Source organism: Silene latifolia, chromosome 6 (genome assembly GCF_048544455.1).
Source record: "Silene latifolia isolate original U9 population chromosome 6, ASM4854445v1, whole genome shotgun sequence".
Lineage (NCBI taxonomy): Eukaryota > Viridiplantae > Streptophyta > Magnoliopsida > Caryophyllales > Caryophyllaceae > Silene > Silene latifolia.
Window position 1 is genome coordinate 6,198,460 of NC_133531.1, and position 19,744 is coordinate 6,218,203.

Below are 19,744 nucleotides of genomic sequence, written 5' to 3' on the forward strand. Positions count from 1 at the left end.
GTGTCTAAAACTAACTGACAAGATTTCTAACTCCTCAATGAACTTGGTTGATAATAACGAGTAAACTTCCGAGTTATTCTTACAATAGTAGTGTCGATAATAAGTTAAGACAATAACTGAAGCTTGTGAATTTGTTCAACCACTGGTTGCTGAGGCCGATGACAAAACTGAGTACCAGAAGCTGCTGAGAGATTCTGATCGCCACAACTTTGCTGCACTGTTTGTGTTCTAAAACTAGCTTAGTCATTAGTTACTGGCAAAACTTCTAACTCTTCATCGGACTTCGTCACATACTATAGAGTAAACTTCAACTTATCTGACAATAGTAGTGTCGTTAATACGTTGGGACAATAACTGAAGCCGATGAATCTGTTCAATTGCTGGTTCCTGAGGCAGATGAGAATGTGGCAAAACTGAATACGAAATAAGCATCGAATATGGCCTTTACAGAAGGTGCTGAGAGATTCTGATCGCCACAATTGGTTCAACAGTCCCAGTCACGGCTCTCATGATATGGAATTTGACTTTAAGCCACAATTGGTTCAACAGTCCCACAATTCATCTTATGTGAAGATCATTATTGAAGATCAACTTGTGATTTTGTCACTAACATTATTTTGAGCCAAAATTCTCTCCATTTTCTAAAAACAAATGGAAAGGCCATTATCTACCTATCAACGGCCGAGATTGTATCCTGTCAATATCGAACGATTCACGATTTATGCACAAAAATAAATGGTAAATAGAGTATAGATGAGATAATATTATTAAATGAATTTGTGATAGGAAATGGAGAGAAAAAAAATGAAGATGAACCTTGTCGTATTACTAATCCCCTTGTTCTTTGTTATAAGCATATAATCTGTAACAACAATTGGATGCTCAAGGTGGCACATATTTATCGAGAGGCAAATAAGGCCAGTAATTGGCTAGCAAGCCAAGGCGTGATAGACAATCGAGTTTCGGTGAGCATTTCTAATCCACCAACCGAGCTTAGGGCGATTCTTCGGGTTAATCTGTCTGAGTCCCTCGTTTAGTATAGGACTAGTTGCAGTCTTTATTTAGGGTCCTCGTGAGCGGTGAGTTGTGACCCCTATTAGGAGTGTTCATCGGTCCGGGACCGGATCGGAGCGGACCAAACTTAGTGGACCGAAGACCAAATAAGGGTAAAATGGTGGACCGCAGATGTAATACCCGCCCTTTTAGGGACCCGTTGACCAACGTTGACCGACCTTGGGAGCAATAATAGTCCTTAGAAGTGCGTACCAAAGTTATCTTGTGTCTTGAGTTATGGGTGGTACTCGATAGAGTAGAGGCTAATCGATCGAGTAGCTTGGATACTCGATCGAGTAGGGGCCACTCGATCGAGTAAGTGGGTTACTCGATCGAGTAGAGTCTTTTCAGCGAGGGTTTATAATCGCGTTTTGTTAAAACCGTAAATCATTTCCGCCTCATTTCTTCAGATCTTTAGGTCGCCTCCTTCCCTTCCCTTCCCTTCACCATGTACCTTCCACGGGAGCCTTTGAAGGTCCTTGTGCCTTAGGAATGCATGTCTTGAGTCGGATAGCGGCCCTTTGCCAGGTTTCCTTACGTTGGTATGTCGTCATCATTACCCGTATCCTTGTCTTTGCAGTTAGGGTTAGCTTGGTAGTGATAGATGTTTGTATTGTGTATATAGGTGTTGCTTGATTGCTGGGTGATGGGGCATATTCTGCACCCGCTGACCGAGTCAACATCTTGACCAAGGTCAACGCTAAAAGACAAACAAGTCAAACAGAAGGACAGCCTAGCCGACAGAAGCCTGCCGGCCTGTCACTTACTACTCGGTCTCGGCAACTAGCCGACCGAGAGGCATATCAGCATATTCGTATCCGGCCCCCTCGGCATGGACCCAACCAGGCCTGCCGGCCTGCCACGGATCCCTCGGCCGAGGGCAAGACAGTCTTTCCACCTGCTAGCCACTTGGCCACTTGGCCACTACGTGACAAAAGGTGAAAGTCTATAAGTACTCCACTTCTCTCAAACGAGAAAAGGATCCGATAATCCACAACTCATCCAAATATCACACATAAACTGGTATCAAACTCCTTTATCTCTCTACAATATACTGCGCTAAGTAACACACAACTTAATCCCTTTAAGTTTACTGACTTGAGCGTCGGAGTGAGTACGCTCGGCCAAAGCCGAGCCCTCAGTTCGTTCTTGGTTTCAGGAGAGGCCGAAAGGAGGAGACAAGCAAGGACGTCATTCTACAAGCACGAGTGGTCAACATATCTGCTCTGGAATTACACCCCGGAACACTGGGTATTGCGTGTATGGGCATGGAATCGGTTGCAGTCGCTTAAAGGTAGGTTCGCCTACTCAGTTTCTGTGGATGGTCTAGTGTGTCGGTTGTTGTGTCGTGGTTGTTGCGTTGTGTAGCAGAGTATACGCGGTAATCGGTTGGTGTATACAGTTTGTTGGTTGTTGTTGTATTGCAGTTGTCTGTGATTGATTGTCTCTGGTTCTCGAGGTGCGTCCTCGGCTGAGTGGAGTCACTTCCGGGAGTGGCTTCACGCCCTAGTTTCGCCCTCCGTGAAACCCGCCACGGGAGGTGATGTGCACATTAATGGGACAGGGTTATCGCTCGGTATGATGAGCGGGGCTTAGGTGGGAATGGCTGCGGTCCCCCACTGGCAGGGATGGTCCAGTGGACAGGCGGTGACGGAGATTGATTGGAGTGGGTGTTATTGTGTTTGTATTGTGTTGACAATTGTTGTTGGTTTATGTTGTGTCTTGTCTCAGTAGTTAATGACCTTGTGTGGTTGTCTTGTTTGTTTATGTGTCTGCCGCGATCCCTTATGGTGAGCAGTCAGTCTTAGCAGGTGTTGGTGAGATTGATAGCTGGAGTCCTGGCAGGGGTGTGTCGTCACGAGTTCTGGTAGAGATGATGAGTAGCTGACGAGTTGTACCTTTATTGTAATAGTTGGATGTAACACTTGTAATTATAACTATAATTGTTCTTTTATCAACTTTTGATGATTACTTACCTCGGGCAACCGAGATGGTAATGCCCTTATATGCTAAGGAAGGTCTGGTTAAGACTCCTCGGTATATGAGGTTGTTACAGCCAACCGGACCATAGTTTTAATGGTCCGGTCCGGTCTGGACCATAAAAATGTATGGACCGGACCGGACCATATATATGGACCAAATAATATATTTTTTGTTACCTTATTATTTCGAAGATTACTTTAATTTATATTAATAACCTAGATCTTTTTTTGTTCGAGTAATATAATATGTCAAAGTAATATTAAGAGACTAGGAGAAATATTTGTATATCATACAATTTCAAAGATATTCCTTATAAAAGTTTGGTCCACGGTCCGGTCCGGTCCGCAGTCCGTTCGGTTTGGTCCAGGACCGGACCGAAGACCAAACTTATGTAAATAGATGGATCGTGGACCGGACCAAATAAAGTATGGTCCGGTCCGGTCCGGACCAAATTACGTGGTTTGGTCCGGTTTTTGGTCCGGACCATCGAATGAACACCCATAACCCCTATTATGACAAATTCGTGTCCCTCTACCTAGACTTGGCCAAATAAACGAGCCAGCCTAGCTCGACCCGCCACTCGGGCCAAGTGGCCAACCTTCCCATGCTTGGCCAACCCGACCCTCGACCCCATTATGACCCATGAACTGACTGGGCCGGTTTAGGCTCGAAGAAAATGGACCCGGTCCACCCTTGACCCGTAAAAAACAAACAAAAAATAATAAATTACACTAGACCCGTGACTGGGGCCGCCTAAAGGTCGATTCCGGGTTGGCCTCCCCTTGAATCGGCCTAGCCTGGCCAGCCCGTCCTACCCCCATCAGCTGTTCAAGGTCGACTTTTGGTGAACCCGGCCCGCTCCGACCCAAACCTGGCTCGTGTCACCTCTACCTCTACCTATATAAGGTACTCCCTCTTATTCAATAGGTTCTTATGTTTAATTAAAATATTTTTCACAAAATAATAAAAAATGTAAAGAATCTGTCAAATAAATATTAATGGTATTTATAAAATAATGGTAAATATTTATGCTAAATATTAATGGTAATTATGATCAAAAATTTTAATGTTAACTATGGTCACAATTTTTTCATAAATTATTACCTTGCTTTTATATGAACAAAGCAAATTCTATACACTTTTCAAAATAAAATTAATATAACACAATTTCTTATTGAAGACAGACACTATTCGTCACAAGCTAGAGACGGATAGTGTCCCTCTCACAAAATGTAAATGGATAGTGCAAATGGAGGGAAATGGATATCCCACTTGCCCTACCACTTGTATTTTGTGAGAGGGCCACTATCTGTCTTCAGCTTGTGACGGATAGTGGACGTCTTCAATGAGACGGACTGTTAATATAATCGCCCCTCCCCCTACTACTAAGAGAATAAAAATTCTCTTAGTTTTCCCTCCAAAAAGCATCTACCTAAATTAGGAAATAAGTATCATAAAATTATCTTTTCAATAAATATGTTTTAATAATTATAACCCTAACCTTTTTAGTAAATTCATAATTATTATTTTTTTCTTCATTAAATCAAATAAAGTTAGTATTAAATTATAAATTAAAAGTTGTTAAATTTTTCAATAATGTAATAATTATTATTTTAGAGAATTACTTGACATCCCTTTTTACTAAAAAAAAAATAACAAATCTCAAACTTTTTCCGCCTAAGTTTACCGCCTATGTCGCTAACTACTACTTATAGTACTTAGTATATTTCTCTAATTAACTACTCCCTAATTCATTTTAATGATATTCTGATTTTGTACACAATAAATATATGTTGTATAATTGAAAATAGAAAAATATCAATAGTTTAATTGTTAATTTTTCTTATATTTCCATCTAGAAAAATCGTGCTATAACACGGGAGCTACACTAGTTATCATCAAATTCTCTAATATAATTGTCTACAAAAACCGCAGTTTTGTAGGACTGACACGACTATATCTGAGTAAATAAAGAAAGAGATACGACTATATCCCTACTCCATAGTCCCTAGCTAGCTCAAAAGTGTATTGAAGAAGTTAACAATTCTTGACCATATCATAAATTCACCCTCTCTACAGTCTACTATCACTTCTTCCTAACCACCCACATTCATTCAGTCTTTCCAAACAAAAATTCAGTCATTAATAATCTCACCTTCACTCCTTGAAAACCAGCCAAAAAAAATGGAGGACATTCTCAACAATTCCACCTTAAGTATCAGTGAAAAACCCAATACCGACACCGTAGACAGACTGAGCTCACTCCCAGATCACCTTATTTCAGAAATCTTATCTAATCTTGATACCAACTCTGCTGTCGCAACATCCATCCTGTCTCGTCATTGGCGGCACCAATGGACTAACACAACCCGCATCTCCTTATCCCCCCGTAATATCACCAACTGCCACGAGCTTCACACCTTCTTAACCACAACCGATAACATTCTCCAAAAACTCAGTTCACCTCCCAGTAATCTACGCACTTTCGACCTTGACTTCAAAATCCCTTATACTGATATAGACCATTTTGACAATGCTTACGAATTATGCCGCACTTTTCTCACTCAGTGGTTTCACCGTCTATGCAGTTCACAAACTGAACGGTTCAGGGTTTCTGAACAACATTATGGATCTCAAGTAGGTTACCTAACAGTTTGTATTCAAAATTCTGAATTTCTTTCCACAATGTCAGATTCTGGTTGCAGTCGTAGAATCGAGTCGTCTCTAGTTGTTGACAAGTTTTCACTTTGTTTACCAGAATGCATATTTCAGAGTAAAACCCTAGTTGAACTTATAATCACTATTAATTTTTCACGAAAGTTGCCAAATTATTTCCATCTCCCAAATTTGAAAAGGCTTTCACTACAGATTTATGAGTTTGATCATCAATTAATGCCCACAATTTTCAAATCTTTACCATTGCTCGAAGATTTGGATATTTCCGTCTTTTTGGATGATGGTGATGATCATTTTATTGATATATCAGCTCCCAATTTGAAGAATTTCACTATTTTAGGTAAGGGGCAGGATTCTAAAGCCACTGTTTTAATTGATGCACCAAAACTCGAACACATTTCTATCTTAACCAGCTGGGATGTTTTAGTGTTATTTCGCTTTTTGAAAATTCCGATTCATTTGTTGACAACAATTCTTATGCATTGGAGTTTTCATGGAGAAGATTCAGATGATGTTGCTATTTTAGGGCTTGTTAAAGCTATTTCACATACCAGATCATTGGATCTATGCTGTCCTATTCTAAATGTCATGAATTCCTATGAATTGCCGACTTTCCATAATCTCGTCGATCTTAGCTTAGTGGTTTCTGATGCTGAGGATATGAATTTGGGCATACCTGCTTCGATTTTAGGGAAGGTCAAGACCATTAAAGTGAGGGAACTTGAGGAGTATGAGAAAGGAATGAGTTTGATTGAAGATATTTTAAGCAAAGCAAATGTTTTGGAATGGCTTTCCGTTTCTGTATCAGATGTTGAAGAACCGATGGATTCAATTGTACAGAAAGAGAATGATTTCGTCAAGGCGTTGTTTATGCTCCCCAGGGTTTCTTCAACCTGTGAAATCAAGTTTTATGGGCAATTTGTATATGCGTCGACTAAAGTCAATAATGGATCAGTCACTTATTTGTAGTATGCTTGTGTTTGTGTTTTGAATGATCAATGATCTACCGACTGTTTTAGGAACTTTTCTTGTAATGATTAATCAACTAGTGTAGTTGAAAATGGATCAGTCACTAATTCAGATGTAATGGACTACTAACGTTTGTAATATGCTTGTGTTTTGAATGATCAATCAACTTTGCTGCACTGTTTGTGTTCTAAATCTAGCTTAGTCATTAGTTACTGGCAAAACTTCCTAACTCTTCACCGGACTTCAATTGCTGGTTCCTGAGGCAGATGAGCATCAAATATGGCCTTTACAGAAGGTGCTGAGAGATTCTGATCGCCACAATTGGTTCAACAGTCCCAGTCCCGGCTCTCATGATATGGAATTTGACTTTAAGCCCTAAAATAATGAACACCATTCGTCAAGTTGGTAATTCTTATTCAAAGCCATCAGATTATAAAATTTGTCGTACAACGTTCAAATGATTACGTAGATAGATTGTAACCAAGTGCTATATAACAGGAGTTACCGTCATTGTCTTCTTCCAGATTATTGTTATTGAAAGCAACAGCATGAAGGGTGGTATTGGCCTTTGGTTTCAAGTCTTTATCTTTCCTGAACCATGTTTCCGTCTTGAACATCTCTGCAAAATACCAAGCATCAGACAATATTTCTATGCTTGCAGTTTTATTTCTCCCCTATTAATCAGAATTAAGGGCTCAAGAAAATTCCCGAAACCTACTACGTTTTTGGTAACCTTGACTATCTCAAGTTTGGGAAATCGTAGGTTTAGCAGTTCACTATGGCGCACACATTTGTAGACCGGAAATTTTTAAAATCTCTACTCAGCCATCTGCTAACAGTTCTATTGCATTTCTGCACAAATTTATGAATAAGAAGGATAACTCAACAGTTGTTGTGGAAAATCTTTAGTTTTTACCAGCAGTTGAAGTGTCCTTTAGGTGCTCCAAATCAATGATTGCCCCGGAAGCTACATCAACAACTCCTTTGATCTCGTCTGAACCGACTTGTCCGAAGTTCCAACTTCCATTTTGGTAACCCTGACTTAGAAAGAGCTCAGAGTGCCTTGTATCTAACACTAGCATCGTCCCTGCAAAAGTGTAATTTCTTAACAACCAATTTGTACAGAATAGCTGCAAAATTCCTAGTTCTGAACTCGAATCATTCTCGCTCAACCATAACTTTAAAACACAATCATGTATTAATATCAGCAGACAGACGTATTCTACAGAAAAAGATTTCTATAACAGACTGGTTGCAGAGCACATTCATGACATAATGAAACCTGTGATCATGATCATCAGTAGCGAAGTAGTAAATCATTAACAATACGAGTATTATCTAGTGGCAAATAATCTAAGGGTACTCACCCTCACATGAGTTGAGGCCACACACAGGGCAATGAAGGATCTGCAGATCTGCAAAATTCATGCTTATTATACCAGGAGAAGTATCCCAAAATAGCGGTATATAATATGGTATTGAAGATGAACTACCAGCAATCCAGATTCCAGTTTTGATGTTGGTGATCTCACATAAGCCACTGGATTCCAGCATCTTTTTGATAGTATCCTTGCCAGTTCTTCTAGGAAACGTCAGCTTTTCGGTTAAGAGTGCTGCAGATGACTCCAGGAAAAAGGCACCAATACGCTTCCATTCTATGGTTTTCAAGCAAAGAGACATACTGTCTATTAGTATTGTAATTAACCTTTCCGATAAGAGAACTAGGTACGATTTTTTACCCTACTATCTAGACTTAACAATCAAAATCTCATTCACTGTTTGAACTTACAACCGAATTAATTTTAGAGACCATTAAATCATACAATAAGCCATAGCATAACTTTTTAGAGTGGAATAGCAGTTAGCAGATAATGAATTTGATGGAGTGACAGGATGTTCATGAAGGACGAATGTCATACTGATGTGTTTCTCGTTCTGGCGAAAGAAGTAGGAGTGAGTACCATCTGCAATAGAATTATAAAATCGAACTTATCAAACACCGCAGATGCAGTCAGTAACACGATTACAGTCGCAGCATAATAAAAGACAGTATAACAACACGAGCGAAATCCAATAGAATTCTGATCATTTACCAAAAGCTGATGCATAGATGTTTTTCCACTTGAAAGACACATCCCCTGGATCAGGCATGTCAAGATCACGTAGGCAAGCATATTTCCAGACGCACTCCTCTGTGACGACTTTGTTGAACCAATTGCAGGTACTTGCGAGCTTCACCAGTGACTCTCCGTCTAAGTACTTTGCTATCTCTATCCACATCATCCTCATAGCTTGAAAAACACAGATTGACAGATGAAAACAACATTCAGATAAATCAGAATGTAATTCAAAAAACGTAATAATTCGCACTCATAATTCGCACGTATATGTAGGATCCATCCCCTATATACTAAAAGATTAACACATCTAAAATATTCCCGCTCAAAATTCCCGCTCATGTATGTTAAAGAATACTGAAAAAATGCGCTCAATGTTATATTCTGACTAATTCTTATTTTCTAAATATACTCTAGCCAAATCTTTTCTAAATATACCCACATTTAATTGGCTCCACTAATTAGCTACACTAATTGGAAAATATATACCCTAAATACATATATACTGAAATCTTTACTTAATTAGATTATCTCGCAAATTCCTTACCCTTTTTTTTTTTTGAGTAAAACCTTCTTAATAATATAGTAATTCCAAACTGCTTACCTTCTCAATTTCTACCATAAATACATATATACGAATATTGTTTTTATTGGTATTCTTTACAAGGCTAATACGCGTTTAATTAACATTTTACATCTAACTTAAATGTATTATTAATGTCATAAATTATTCTTAATAGTAACTTAAAGTATAATAAAATAATATTTTTATAGTTTAAGGCAAAAATAACTTTCTTTTTTACCTCTTACTAATATTATATTAGTACATTATAACATTAAATTAGAAGTACAGTTAAGTTATGCAAATAATTTTATTGAGACTGCCTCTTTATAAATCAAATCTAAAAAATACCGTGCTGCAGCACGGGATCTACACTAGTTAAAATGAATAGACCCTGGATAAGGGCATGTATGAGGGTGGTATCGGAATTTTTGTCACTGTAGAATAATCTATTTAAAACGTCTCAAAGTAAAAACAGGACACTTTCGTCCACCATTAATTTTGTCTTAATTTGTTTAAGAAATTATTTTGGATTTGATTAATTTTATTTTTTCAAAATAAAAGAATAATCCAAAGGGAAAGGGATCACACAAAATTCACAAAGCTGGAATTAGAATCAACTTAATCGATGAGTATGACTATATATATTCTTTTCCGTCTGAATCGGTTATTTACCTTTGATTGAAATACCTCTCATAAATAATATTAAACGTAAAGAAATGACCGAAATTGAAACTAAATTCACCATAATCGATCGAGGGTGAGCTTCAGCAAATTCAAGGAATTCTCGATTGAATTAAAACTCGCAAAATCAAACTAACATCAACTTAATCAGTTCAGCATAATTCTCGACAAATTCAAGGTATCCGTAATTAGCAACATAATTAAAATTCATAATACTGAAACCAAAATCACCTAATTCAATCAAGTATGAACGTAAATATAATCATAATATCGAATCTCGGTAACACACTCTCACGTACCAAAATGTAAAGACGATTATCTAATAATGGACAGTACGATAATTAAAGTATGGTACCGAGACTCGGTATCACACGGTAACACGTCTTAATATTGTAAATTAGAAAAATAAAAGGGAAAGCGATGATGGACCTAAGGAATCTACGACGCCGTTTTGGCACAACCAAGGAGGTAAATTGGAGTCCACTTCCATGGCATCTACTCCACCGTAACCTCCTTCTTTACTGTTCTCTTTATCGCCTGACATTTGTTGTTACTGTTTGTTTACCTGGTGTTACTGTGAAATGTTACTGCTTGACAGCTCACAAGCAACTGTTGATTTTTGTTTTTTTTTGTTGATCCTTTTTCTTTTTACACAAGGCAACCCGTAGGAACTAGGGATGTGGTTAGGAATCCTAGGTTCGGGGCATTAAGTTACCAATGTGGTTAGGAATTTTAGGTTCGGGATTGTACGATAGATTCTTCTCCAGCTTTCTAAAATTGATGGGTTTAGACCTGGCAAAACGGGTCGGATTCGGATTCGTGTCGGGTTAGTTCGGGTTAACTCGGGTTGGGACGAGTCATTTCGGGTTTCGGGTTTGTAGTCGGGTCAGTTCTGGGTCAAGCGGGTCGGATTGTTTCGGTTCGGGTCATTTTCGGGTCAATGAATAATAGAGAAATTGTCATTTCAAATCTTTTCGTTTCAATTAGAGTTATATTTTGTCGGGTCATTTTCAGGTTTAGTGGTTTCGGATCGGATCATTTTCGGGTCAGACAGTCCGGGTCAAGAAAGCTCGAGTCATGTTCGGGTTGGGTCGGGTCAATTCGGGTTTTCGGGTGATGTAGTTTGGGTCACTTCGGGTCTCGGATCAGCTTTTTCGGGTCGAGTCAATCGGGTCGGGTTGCTTTTGTCAGGTTTATGTGTGACTAGTGAGTACTCACTAGAGGATAAACCCAAAAAATTAATCAAAAATAAATTGGTTAGACCATGTCCAAGCAAGATCAATTGCTAGGTTACTAGTATAGCAACTCGTGCTACAACACAGTAATTTTATAAACGTTAATTCTAGAGATTTAGTGTATTAATATTATTTTAATAAATAGAATATGAGTTTAATTTAATGTAAATGTACTTTTATATATAAAATGTAGCCATAAGAAATATTCCGTATATGGGGGCATAGTGATTGACGGCAATATTATTATTAATTGTGTAGAATATTGTAGTAGAAATATTCCATATATGGGTTGACTAAAATATTTTGGCTAAAATATATTAGAAAGAAAATATATCAGAAGAGAATATTCCATATGGGGGGAAAGATGAGCGGGAAACTTGAGCGAAAATAACAAAGATGTGTTATTCTTTTAGTCTATAGGGGATGATCTTATTTGGTTATGTAATGACTTAATCAAGATAATTGGTGACCAAATGTGGTTATTTGTGACCTTCTACAATAAAAGGTCAATTTGTGACCATTGTTGAACAAAATTGACCACCTTAGTGACCACCTATGTGTACAATTTTTATTGGTGGAAGAATTAAAAAACAATAAAAAAAAAGTATATAATATGATAGTGGGAATGTTGTGTAGTGGAAAATAATTGAGTTGATGACCTAGATCGTGACCTTCTGTTTGAGAGAGTGAAAACAGGTCAAGATAAATAAATTGGATTTAAGAGTAAAATTGGGTCGCGACCTAATTAACGCGATCTTTGCTTTGATATGGTCTTATGCAGAAATTCAGAAGGGTCCTGCTATACGTCGTCGACAAATTACTAAATATCGTCGACAATTAATGTAAATTTCCAAGTTTGCCCTCCATAACATCACTACATATCCGTCTCACTGAAATGCAATTTCCGTCTCCGTCTCCGTCTCACTAAAATGCAATTTCCGTCTCACTAAAACACAAGTCACCGTCTCACTAAAATATTTCAAACAAAAAAAGAAGTCGGGTTTTGTAATTAACAACATGAACGGGAACGATTTTAACAACGATTTTAACAATGAAGCTAGTAACGAGGTTAGTTTACGATTTAGTTTTGTTAAAAATTTATGTTTTATTATCGTTTGAATCCCGAATTAGGATAGATGCCATGAATGTAGACGGAATTATGATAGAATTTGTGACGGATTAATTTGAAAATGCAATTGAAAAAAAAAAAAAAAATTACACGAACTGGGCCTGGACGAAGAGAATTTTCGTCTAGACCTGGTCTTGGACGAAAAATTCTTTCGTCCATTATGGGCCTTGGACGAAAGAATTTTTCGTCCAAAACCAGGCTTGGACGAAAAATTTTATTTAAAAAAAAAAAAAGAAACGAGAAATTCAAAAACATAAAGAAAAAAAAAAAAACGGCTGGGCGGACGAAGAACTTTTTCGTCGGGGACCGGGCCACGAAAAAAGTCCTTCGTCCAAGACCCATAATGGACGAAGAACTTTTTCGTGCACCTGGTCCTGGACGAAAAAGTTCTTCGTCTGGCCCAGATTTCGTGTTTTTTTTTTTTTTTTTTTTTTTTTTCGATTACTTTGTTCGATTTTTCCGTTTCATTTTCGCATAACACGACTTAATCCGATTGAAATCAAAGCATTTATCCTAATTCCGTCTACAATAAATGCATCTATCCTAATTCCGTCACAAATTTACAATCTAAGAAAATACTAAAAAAAAAATATTAATAACAATCACATACCTTGTTGAATGTTTGAATTCGTGACGGAATTGATGCGGCCGATACGTTTTTTTGTTGTTATTTGAGTCGGGTTTTTTTTTTTCAAAATTTGGAGTGTGAAAGGTAGTTTTTGAATAAAAAAGGAAAATATAAGGGGGAGTGTGAGGGAGGGGCAATTCTGGAAGTTCATTAAAATTGTCGACGATATTTAGTAATTTGTCGACGACCTTTAGCAGCTAGGTTTCAGAAAACTTAAATTTCAATTAGCTATGGTAGAAATCAATTTGTTATGCAGGAAATTTGAATTCAAAAGCCCATTTATTTTTCCGTGAGTCTCAATGTCATCTTACATTTACGATGTACTACTGTATTTTTATGGTAGAAATGTATAAAAGTGTAATTATTGTATTTGATGATGAATCACCGATTAGATATTGATAATATATTGACTTTTCGACGAGATTTTGGGTGAAAAAATGAAAAGAGATTTGATTTTCACTTACGAAAAAAAGTTAAGGGGGTCAATTGCTAGAAAAACAAAGTTAAGAGGTTTAATTTCACTTAGTAGCAAAATAGAGGGGTTTATTTACCACTTTTGCGATTTCATAGCAAGTTAAGTCTTAATTCTTAGTACTCCCTATTTTTCAGTCAATAGTTATTATTTTTCATAGCAAGTTATGTATGAAAAATTTTAGGGTTATTTCATAACAATAATCCATCCTATTGGTGGTCTGCAATAATCACTCCATTCTATCAATAATCCCAATTAAATCCAACCTAAGCACCATACCTTCTAATAACGAACCAGCTGATATTTTTTTATGTTTATAAATAGTTTTTCGACAGCCTAGTTGGTATATGTGATGTTTGTGTGTAATATTTTCAAGTGATGAATCAAGTACTTGGTTTATTTGATAATTGATATACATAAACATAAAAAAATATCAGCTGATTTGTTATTAGAAGGTAGATTGCTTAGGTTGGATTTAATTGAGATTATTAATAGGATTGGGTGATTGTTGCATACCACCAATATGATGAATTATTGTTATAAAATAACCCTAAATTTTACCTGACAAGTGTGTTGTGCAAGGGAGATTTGTGGTGACGTGGTTTTATCTATGAGCCTATGAGCCTATGAGGTCATCAAAAGTCAAAACTTGTAAGATACGAATTACGATTCTCCTAAGTATTTGGGACTTGCAGGCGTACAGAGTAAGTTTTCCAAATTCACAAGGCCACTAGTCCACTACTAACTCTACTACCCTCTACCCTTGCCTTTCCAAACACCAAAAAAAAACAATGGATGACAAAACTAAAAGCACCACCACCACCACCATGATCAACTCAGATGTTGCTGGTGGCGATGCCGCCGACAGACTGAGCTCACTCCCAGAGCATCTGATTTCAGATATATTATCTAAACTCCCTAACTACTCTGCGGTTGCAACGTCCATTCTGTCTCGTCATTGGCACCACCAATGGACTTACATAACCCGCTTCCACTTAACCTCTCTTAATATCACCAACTGTGACAAGCTTTTCGACTTTTTAATCACTGTCGATAACATTCTCAGAAAACTTAATTCACCTCCCACTAATCTACACACCTTCTACCTTGAATTCAATCTCCCTTGTCGTGATGCAGACGAGCTTGAGAAGGCCAATGTTTACGAATTATGCTGCGATTTTCTTCCTCACTGGTTTCAACTCATATGCAGTTCACACACTGAACGATTCGAGGTATTTGAACTCCGATATCACCTTAAAGTTCATATTCAAAATTCTTCATTAGTTTCCACTATGTCGTCAGATTCTATTTGCAGTCGTAGAATACGACTCGAGCAGAACACACTTTCTTTACCAGAATGCTTATTCCAGAATAAAACCCTACTTGAACTTATTCTCAAATTCAACACCACTAATCTTTCATTTAAGTTGCCGCATTATGTTCATCTCCACAATTTGAAAAAACTTTCACTACAGATTTATGAGTCTGATCGTCAATTAATGCGCACATTTTTCAAATCCTTACCATTGCTCGAAGATTTGAATATTTCGGCCTTTTTGTATGGTCATGATCATTTTATTGATATATCAGCTCCCAGTTTGAAGATTTTCGCTATCGAAGTTATTGGGCAGGATTCACAAACCAATGTTCTAATTGATGCGCCTAAACTTAAAACCATTAAAATCTCAATCAGGGGCGGTTTAGTGTTATTTCGCTTTGTGAAAATTCCGACTGATTTGTTGGAAACAAATCTTTCGCATTGGGATTCTGTTGGAGATGATCTTGCAACATTAGAGCTTTTAAAAGGTATTACGGGTACCAGATCATTGGGTATATGCTGTCGCATTATAAATGTGTTGAACTCGTATAATGTGGATGAATTGCCGACTTTCCACAATCTCGTCGATCTTAGCTTAGAGATTTATGATTCTGCGAATATGAATTTGGCTATACCTGTTTGGATTTTAAGGGGAATGAGCATGACAAAGAAATGAGTTTGGTGGCAAACATTCTAAGTAAAGCAACTGTTTTGGAACGGCTTGTTTGCTTTTTCTTTCCAAATATTGTAGAATCGAAGATGGATTTACTAAAGAAAGAGAATGACTTCTTAACGCATTGTTTATGCTCCCAAGAGCTTCTTCAAGCTGTAAAATAGAGTTTCATGGAATATCGACTAATGTAGTCGAAGATGGATCACTCGCTTAGCAAATATTGTACTAATAGACTAGCTATTCCTCTGGTTGTACACTTTTCTTAAATGAAGTTTTCTTTCTTGCGCAACGTCACCATGTTATATCTACCAACTGTTTGTAGTATGCTTGTCTTTTGAATGATCAATCAACTTTGCTGAGTGTAGTCATTGGTCACGAGTAAACTTCCGACTAATTCTGACAATAGTAATGTCGATAATAAGTTGGGACAATAACTGATGCCGGTGAATTTGTTCAGTCACTGGTTGCTGAGGCAGATGATTGCAGATGATCTTTACAGAAGCTGCTGAGAGATTCTGATCGCTACAACTGGGCCATCAGTCCCGGCTCTCATGATTTGGAATTTGACTTTAAGCCCTAAAATTATAAACAACAAACATTATTTGTGAAGTTTGTGATTCTTTATTCAAATCCATCAGATAATAAAATTTGTTGTGTAAATTTAGATTAGTATGTTACCATCATTTATTAGCAAGTTGGTGTTGACAGCAACAGCATGAAGGGTGATCTTTGCCTTTGGTTGCAAGTCATCGTCTTTCCCGAACCATGTTTTTGTCTTCAACATCTCTGCAAAATACCAAGCATCAGACTTAAACAGTGCAGGCAAATTTTCTGAAACCTATTACGTGGTCGCGTTTCTGGTAACCTTGACTATCTCAAATTTGAGAAATTGTTGATTTAGTACTTTACTGCGGCGAAAACATTTGGTATCACCGTATCAGATAGATTTCAGAATGAAAATTTTTAAATCAGTACTCAGCGATCTGCTAACAGTAAACAGTCGGTTGCATTTCTGTATATCAGCATTAGTAATGTTGGGTCTACCAGCAAATTTATTTATGAATAAGTAGGAATACTCAGCAGCTGCTGCAAAAATCGTTAGTTCTTACCTGCGGTTGAAGCGTCATTTAGGTGCTTCAAATCAATGATTGCCCCGGAAGCTGCAGCAATATCTCTTCTGGTCTCGTGTGAACCGAGATGTGTAAAGTCCCAACTTCCATTTTGGTAACCCTGACTCAAAAAGAGCTCGAAGTGCCTTGTATCTAACATTTGCATTGTCCCTGCATATATAGTAAAATTCCTCAACAACCGCTTTCTACAAATTAGCAGCAAATTTCCTGGTTCTGAACTCGAATCATTCTTGTTCAACAATAAATTTACGACACAATCATCTATTAGTCTGGCCAGACATACGCATTCTACAGAAAAAGATTTCTATTGCAGACTGGTTGCAGGGCACATTCATGACATACAGAATAAAAACTGTAATCATGATCGTCAGAAGCGAGGTAGTAGATCTAGTGGCGAATAATATAAGGTACTCACCCTCACATGTGTTGAGGTCACAGACAGGGCAACGGACGAGCTGCAAATCTGCAAGATTCATGCTTATAATTCTTTTACTGAAGCAAGCATATACACTAGGAAAAGTCTCCCAAAATAGCGGTATCTAATATGGGATTGAAGGTGAACTACCAGCAATCCAGATTCCAGTTTTGATGTTGGTGATCACACATAAGCCCATGTTTTCCAGCATCTTTTCAATAGTATCCATGGCAATTCTTCTAGGAAACGTCAGCTTTTCGGTTAAGAGTGCTGCAGGCGAGTTCAGGAAAAACGCACCAATACGCATCCAATCTTTGATTTTCCAGCAAACAGACATACTGTCTATTAGTATTACAGTAATTGACTTTCGGATAAGAGAACTGATTACGATTTTTCATTCACTAAATCATACAGTAAAGTCATAACATAACTTTTAAAGTGGAATTAGCAGTTAGCACATAATGAATTGGATGGACTGATGACAGGATGTTCATGAAGGACGAATGTCATACCAATGTGTTTCTCGTACTGGCGGAAGAGATACGAGTGAGTACCATCTGCAAGAGAATTATAAAATCAAACTTATCAAACACAACAGATACAGTTACTAGTTATTCAGAGCATAAGAATACACTGTACAAGACGAGCGAAATCAGATAAAATTCTGATCATTTACCAAAAGCTGATGCATAGATGTTTTTCCACTTGAAGGACACTTTTCCAGGATCAGGCATGCCAAGATCACGCAGGAAAGCGTATTTCCAGACGCAATCTTCTGTGACGACTTTGTAGAACCATTTGCAGGTACTTGCGAGATTCATCAGCGACTTTGCGTCTAAGTGCTTTGATATCTCTATCCATACATCATCCTCATAGCTTTAAACAATCACAGATTGACAAATCAAAACAGCATTCAAATTAATCAGAGCATATATGAATGTATGATACACTATTTAAGCATGAATCAATCAACTTACATGAATCAATCAACTTACATAAACCGTTATTTTCAAGTATACAATTATAAAAAGCGCAATTAACAAGTAAGCATAATAAACGAACTTCTGAATACGTAATTCGCACGAGAGTGACCTTCTTCGACGTCATATATGTTCAATTTTCCGAAAAACGAGTTCGTTTTACTCAAATTCAAGTTAAACTGTACTGATTTACACAAATTAAAGCTCAAAATATTCGCAATCGCTCAGTGAATTGTATGTATTGACGTAGTTTCAGCTCAATATTATCGGCGACAACATTTTACCGATGAAAAGAACGCGTATGCGGTGAATTTCTAACAAAACATGAAAATTGACGAATCAAACAACTGCAAACAGTTCGCTATTATCTCCGTCCTTCCCGATCAATGAAATTAAAGCACCAGAGTTTCAATGATTCAGCTCAAATTATCAAATCATATATCGTAATTCGTTACAATTCACACGCATATATGTAATCATAGATTCATAGAGCTAAAATTACAGCAAAACACGAATTCAGAAGAAAAACATGTAAATCAAAATGAGAGAGAATGTAGAGAATGAGGAATTTACAAGGAGAAAGGTGGACGATAGAAGGAGGAAAATGGAGAAGAGAAGCAGGAACAGATTGCCGTAATTCTCTTCAATCTTTTCGCCATTGTTGTTCTTCTTTCCGCTTGTTTCCGAGTTCGAATTTCGATATCGATACAACTACTATTTTGAGCTTTGAGTGATGAATTTTACGAAGAAATGGAGGAGATATTATGTATGGAGAGAGAAAAAGAAGGAGGCGGGAAGAGAGAAGAATTTCAGAAGATTTGAAAATGCAGAGAATGATCAGCTGAAAGCCAGAAATCAGCTTTGTTCAAAATATATACACACGTTGACACGGAGTATGTAAGGAAGCTCGTTACATTCCAATTGGACCACTCCATCATGTCACTTTTTAAAACAAAATAAGATACGTCATTGGTTGATACCGAGATTTAGTACCACCTCTTACATATGTAGGATCCATCAAAATAACAAACTCGACATAAGTCACCCAAAAAAATAATAATAAACTCGATGCGAAAGGCTGGTTTCGAGTTTCGGTAGCGTCCTAGAACCGTCCTTTAAATATATCTCAAAGTAAAAATGGTGTAATTTAAGTCCGTTATAGTTCATTTCGTCTTAATTTGTTTAAGAAATGATTTTGGAATCGATTTTTTTTTTTTTTGTTAGAACAAAGTTCATTTAAAATCGAAATGAGTTTAGCTCGATTATACAATATGAACATACTATTGGAAGTGATGTGTTTTTATATCTTTATTTATATTGACGTTGCTAGATGGAGAATTATTTTTGGGAGTTAATATATTTCATTTTGGTAATTTAGAGCATAAAATACACTATGATGGTGAAGAGAATAAAGAACCCAAAGTGAAAGGGATCACACAAACTTATTAGGCAAACACAAAAAAATGGAGGTGCGGGGAATCGAACCCCGTGCCTCTCGCATGCGAAGCGAGCGCTCTACCATATGAGCTACACCCCCGTTGTTGTTTCAAATACCCCCTTAGATTTATATAAAATTATCCGTTACCTATCACATCCAACCTTACACAAGTAGACTTCTGCCAATATTTAATGAGAAAAAACACCTTTCAAATCTTACGAAAAGCAGTAGTGTTTCCATATTATTTATCTAGCAACCCTTTAGGTTGCAAAAACATGGACA

At 37.3% G+C, this 19,744-nt stretch overlaps 4 protein-coding genes and 1 non-coding gene across 6 annotated transcripts; 2 read left to right on the forward strand and 3 right to left on the reverse strand.

Annotated features, from left to right (window-relative positions):
- Window positions 1-204: 204 nt before the first annotated feature.
- Window positions 205-10,682, reverse strand: LOC141586175 (putative F-box protein At3g61730). Of its 2 annotated transcripts, XM_074407312.1 has the most exons (9): window positions 10,474-10,682; window positions 8,775-8,972; window positions 8,601-8,645; window positions 8,175-8,336; window positions 8,049-8,096; window positions 7,598-7,768; window positions 7,187-7,300; window positions 6,919-7,056; window positions 205-369 (listed from the first exon to the last, which is right to left on the reverse strand). In XM_074407312.1, exons 1-8 carry the CDS (start codon window positions 10,586-10,588, stop codon window positions 6,968-6,970), a joined length of 942 nt encoding a protein of 313 aa, XP_074263413.1. In that variant the 5' UTR covers window positions 10,589-10,682; the 3' UTR covers window positions 205-369; window positions 6,919-6,967. The 2 variants fall into 2 exon arrangements, with proteins under 2 accessions (XP_074263413.1, XP_074263414.1); XM_074407313.1 differs by lacking the exon at window positions 205-369 and having other exon boundaries at window positions 6,813-7,056.
- Window positions 5,221-6,681, forward strand: LOC141587446 (F-box/LRR-repeat protein 13-like). Its single transcript, XM_074408932.1, has one exon. It carries the CDS (start codon window positions 5,221-5,223, stop codon window positions 6,679-6,681), a length of 1,461 nt encoding a protein of 486 aa, XP_074265033.1.
- A 3,617-nt stretch (window positions 10,683-14,299) lies between the features above and the next one.
- Window positions 14,300-15,502, forward strand: LOC141587447 (putative F-box/LRR-repeat protein At4g15060). Its single transcript, XM_074408933.1, has one exon. The coding sequence runs from the start codon at window positions 14,300-14,302 to the stop codon at window positions 15,500-15,502; it is 1,203 nt and encodes a 400-aa protein (XP_074265034.1).
- A 169-nt stretch (window positions 15,503-15,671) lies between these two features.
- Window positions 15,672-18,868, reverse strand: LOC141658503 (putative F-box protein At3g61730). The gene is made up of 8 exons (XM_074465441.1): window positions 18,598-18,868; window positions 17,721-17,920; window positions 17,557-17,601; window positions 17,195-17,356; window positions 17,045-17,092; window positions 16,609-16,779; window positions 16,178-16,285; window positions 15,672-16,075 (listed from the first exon to the last, which is right to left on the reverse strand). The coding sequence occupies exons 1-8, from the start codon at window positions 18,681-18,683 to the stop codon at window positions 15,993-15,995; spliced, it is 903 nt and encodes a 300-aa protein (XP_074321542.1). The 5' UTR covers window positions 18,684-18,868; the 3' UTR covers window positions 15,672-15,992.
- A 620-nt stretch (window positions 18,869-19,488) lies between these two features.
- TRNAA-CGC (transfer RNA alanine (anticodon CGC)) lies at window positions 19,489-19,561 on the reverse strand. The gene has a single exon. It is a non-coding gene; the product is annotated as a tRNA-Ala (tRNA).
- Window positions 19,562-19,744: the final 183 nt, after the last annotated feature.

Coding starts and splice junctions, on each gene's coding strand:
- LOC141587446 (XM_074408932.1), top strand. CDS start 5,221: ATGGAGGACATTCTCAACAATTCCACCTTAAGTATCAGTGAAAAACCC.
- LOC141586175 (XM_074407312.1), bottom strand. CDS start 10,588: ATGTCAGGCGATAAAGAGAACAGTAAAGAAGGAGGTTACGGTGGAGTA. Junction 8,646..8,774: donor CATCTATGCATCAGCTTTTG/GTAAATGATCAG, acceptor ATTCTATTGCAG/ATGGTACTCACTCCTACTTC. Junction 7,301..7,597: donor AAAGGACACTTCAACTGCTG/GTAAAAACTAAA, acceptor GGTATTTTGCAG/AGATGTTCAAGACGGAAACA.
- LOC141587447 (XM_074408933.1), top strand. CDS start 14,300: ATGGATGACAAAACTAAAAGCACCACCACCACCACCATGATCAACTCA.
- LOC141658503 (XM_074465441.1), bottom strand. CDS start 18,683: ATGGCGAAAAGATTGAAGAGAATTACGGCAATCTGTTCCTGCTTCTCT. Junction 17,093..17,194: donor AACTGGAATCTGGATTGCTG/GTAGTTCACCTT, acceptor TGAATCTTGCAG/ATTTGCAGCTCGTCCGTTGC. Junction 16,286..16,608: donor AAATGACGCTTCAACCGCAG/GTAAGAACTAAC, acceptor GGTATTTTGCAG/AGATGTTGAAGACAAAAACA.